Genomic DNA, 3,971 nt, shown 5'->3' on the forward strand with positions numbered 1-3,971 from the left:
GTATTCCAACAAGCATCAAAATGAATAAATAAATAAATAATAAATATTATTCGAACAAAAAATCAAAACATACAAGCAAGAAAATATATATATATTCAAACAAAACAGCAAAAAAAAAAATTTAAATCTAAAAAATATAAATAACTTAATGAAAACACTGATAAATGATAACAAATTTATATAAATGGTCCCTACGATAGGAACAAATTACATAAATGGTCCCTATGTCGAAAGGGAAAACTCTCATTTAAATGAAACTTAACTAGAAAAATTAACACAATTAACCAAAAGGATCATCATTACATGATTCTGAAAGCACACAGACAATCTATACAAACAAATTCAAATTGTGATAAAGTCTAAAATTTTGTCAACCAGTGACCGTTTATATAATTTTGCCTTCAATTAATATCATACTTAAAGCTTCATAGACGCTTCGAACCATTGTGTACAAAAAAGTAGATGGTCATAATATACAAAAACATAGAAACATTTTTTATACAATCTTGATCCATATCATCATAGCATCTAAGATTTGGTGAAGTATTGGAAAACCATCACACACTAGTATGTTGATATAAACATACATACCCACCCTCTCAACGCATTAAGATAATACATACTTATCAAGGCAACTTAGTAGATCCGCCTGTCTTATTTATGTGTGAGAGATCATGCAAATAAGTAAAGCATTTCTCATACAAACATTAGGACCAAGTGTTATGTAAACAAAGAGAGATCACCACTTCTTTCTTTAAAATTGTACAAACCCTATATATCACTTAATAACTATGGGTGTGAGAACATAAAACATATTCTCAAGGTTTTGGTTTCAACCTCCTTTGTGGTTTGAGGTCCACCACAACCACAGATATGTTGTCTTTACTTCCTTTCTGAAGAGCAAGCACCGATAGGTAATCGGCTGCTGCTTGTGCTGCGGGGTCCACTCCCCCTACACCCCTTTCAAATGGGGCCCCACCATTCTTCTTGTGCCAAATAAGAATCCTCCTTTTTGCCACTTGGCATGCTTCCTCATTTGACATTACATCCCACAATCCATCACTTGCTAAAATAAGACACTCGTCTTCTTTAGCTCGGGGAGTAAACGTGACTTCTGGTTCGGGTATTATCCATGGCTTCAAATACCCGTCACCTGCAAAACATATGCTTTTGTAAGATTCACTACAATGTCGTTTCTAAAGGGTATTTTAGACATTTCACTATAAAAATCAACTCACCGATAGATCTCGACATTGCAAGAACGCCAAAAACACGGTGCCCGTTCCATTGTATGACTTTCCCACCTGCTGCCTCGATTCTTGCATATTCATCCTCCCGATTCGGCTGAAGTAAAAAAAAAAAAGAATTATAATTTTATATATAAAAAAAAAACAACAAACCGTTTTTTTTATTTATGGTTTTTACCTTATGATCAGTTGACAGAGGGATGGCTTCTTTGCCACGATAAAGTACAGCTCTTGAATCACCACAATTTGCAACTATAATGTGTGATGAACAGATCAACGACACAACAGCAGTGGACCCCACAGTTTCTGGGGCTATGGGTTCGGAGGAATCCATGATTCCGGTTGTTTTTCCACCAACTTCATCATCAACCTTCTGAAAGCAATTGGTGAAGATTTTCTCCCATTGAGCTTGCACTGTGTCATTCATGGTTCCTTTAACCAGTTCTTGCTTCATCACTTTGATCTCTTCTTCTAATGCCAGATGGACACGATCACGACAGTAATTGGCCACCTATGTTGATAAAATACGATCGAATTTACATCCCATTATAAAAATGTAACCAAAAGAAATCATGTAAATCCAAAAGAATATGGCATGAAAATAATGATTATTTTGACTGTGAATAACAAGAAAGGAAGAATGAGCTTCTACTCATGTCTAGAATCGCGAAATCCATCAAACATGAAATCGCGATGAAATTAAGTTACATTCATTTGGTAACGAAACACATAACGGAATGGAATCTCGAATTCCAATTCCACTGATTTCGTCAGAATCCACGAACAAACGTTATAAAACACCATCACATTTATTATGCTAAATAAATAACGAATCAATATTGGACATCTAAATGAATCAGGAAACATGACGATAGTATTACGTTAAAAAAATGGAAAAAGAAAAAAGAAAATACCTGGTAGCCTCCATGACCATCATATACTCCAAAGAAATGAGCAGTCAAATCATTCAAATTCGGATTCACTCCATTAATCATTCGATCACCAGCCAACATTCTAACAGGAATTTTCATGAACTGAGGAACAGTAGCAACAGCATCTTCCATTTCTGGCCTTTTACCACAAACAGAGTGAAAACCATAAAGTGGCACATATTCCAATTCAAAAACACTTCTTACACTTTTTCTATGATTCTTATCAGCAAGAACCACCATTGATGCTTTTAAAGTATGCCCAATTGCATTCTCTATCGATTCTTTCCCCACACTTATTACTTCTGCAACTATCTGACCCTTATCTATACCCTTGATTGCAACTGTAATCGGTAGACTGATTGAACTTGCATCTCCAATTGACATGATGTCATCTGGATTGCTTTCTTGAAGCATCATATCATCATGTTTGTTTCCACTTTCTTGGATTTTTATATTCAGATTGCTTGTTGATCCATCACAGGTTCCAGTTAGTAGTGTGATACGACTGAAATCCATTGGGTTTTTGGATATGGGACTTGTTAAGCTAATTGCAACTGAAACAGATGAAGGTGCTTTCTCTTCTATCAAACCCATCTTTTTTTACTTTTGAGACTAGCTAACCTCTTAATTACTTCATCGACAATATAAGGAGCAAAACAGCCTAGAGACTAGAGTTGACCAATTACAGAATGGTTAACAGATCTGATTGTGTGAAATACTGGATCTGATAACCCTAAAGAGAACTTTTGAGTACTACGAATACTTAGGATTCTTTAACATCTATCGAGAGGATTCACGATCCTTCAAATCACATGAAAGAACAAAATAAGAACTTCAAGTCCTAATTTCACAGATTTACTACTGAACGCTAAGAATAATTCTCGCTCATCAATCTATGACGATAAAAAATCGAATCCACCATAAATCGAAGAGAAACCCCCAAAAAGATAGAAACTTTTTTTAAGATTTTCACACATGGAACCTGGGTTTCATGGATCTGATGCAACCCACCTCGGTTTTTCAAGATAACTTTGGCTTTCGTCTCATCACTTCAAGAATTACTAACTGCTGATAACAATTGGTATACAAACTACAAACAAAATGGGTTTTTCAAGGAGCTGAATCGCAAGATTTGGGTTTTCTCGTTTGATTAAAACAAGCTAAAGCTGCTTACCAATTGAAGAATGCAAAAGAGGGGAAACGATCGACTGCTTGAGCTTCTATTTTCTTGGCCAGTGAATTTCTGGCTCATACAAGATCTTTTGCTTTTGTGTTGTATCTTTATTTAAGATGTGATGGGAAAGAAGAAGAGAGTGTTTTGGGAATGATTTACTGCTAAGATGACACGTATATTAATTTAATAATCCAACCCAATCAGTGCATGTTTTTTTTTTTTTTTTGATAAGAAGATGGGATTTTTTTGGATTTATTTAACTTGTTTATTTTCTGTTGTAAATTTTATAACAGGTGGGGTGGTGACTGGGTTTAAAATTTATTTCTAGAAGTTCCGATTAGGGTTACGTTAAAGGGTTATTTAAAAAAAATTGAAAATTGCAAGGGTTAAAAGGTTGAATCAAAACTCATAAATAGCATAAAATGTATTTTCCAAAATGTCAATTTAAAAGATTGTTTTATAATTATATCATTTACATAATAACTTTGTTTGTGAAATCTGGGGGTTTAGAATGTAACAAAGTGGGTAGTTGTATATGGTTCAATTCTTTTAATATATATTTTTATTTAAAAATATAAAATTATAATAAAGATAAAGACTCTTTTTTTCTTGTTCGTC

General features: G+C 34.0%; 1 protein-coding gene across 1 annotated transcript; it reads right to left on the minus strand.

Moving 5' to 3' along the window:
* Positions 1-623: 623 nt before the first annotated feature.
* Positions 624-3,505, minus strand: LOC145045458 (protein phosphatase 2C 50-like). Its single transcript, XM_078993780.1, has 4 exons — positions 2,162-3,505; positions 1,426-1,758; positions 1,239-1,344; positions 624-1,153 (listed from the first exon to the last, which is right to left on the minus strand). Exons 1-4 carry the CDS (start codon positions 2,771-2,773, stop codon positions 819-821), a joined length of 1,386 nt encoding a protein of 461 aa, XP_078849906.1. The 5' UTR covers positions 2,774-3,505; the 3' UTR covers positions 624-818.
* Between the last annotated feature and the right edge of the window lie 466 nt (positions 3,506-3,971).

This window comes from Lactuca saligna, chromosome 5 (genome assembly GCF_052625555.1).
Source record: "Lactuca saligna cultivar CGN05327 chromosome 5, ASM5262555v1, whole genome shotgun sequence".
NCBI lineage: Eukaryota > Viridiplantae > Streptophyta > Magnoliopsida > Asterales > Asteraceae > Lactuca > Lactuca saligna.

What these genes read in the sequence shown, in the direction of transcription:
- LOC145045458 (XM_078993780.1), bottom strand. Translation starts at nt 2,773, where the DNA reads ATGGGTTTGATAGAAGAGAAAGCACCTTCATCTGTTTCAGTTGCAATT. An exon ending in ATGGTCATGGAGGCTACCAG is followed by an intron (nt 1,759 to 2,161) that starts GTATTTTCTTTT and finishes TTATCAACATAG; the next exon opens with GTGGCCAATTACTGTCGTGA. An exon ending in CTCTGTCAACTGATCATAAG is followed by an intron (nt 1,345 to 1,425) that starts GTAAAAACCATA and finishes TTTTTACTTCAG; the next exon opens with CCGAATCGGGAGGATGAATA.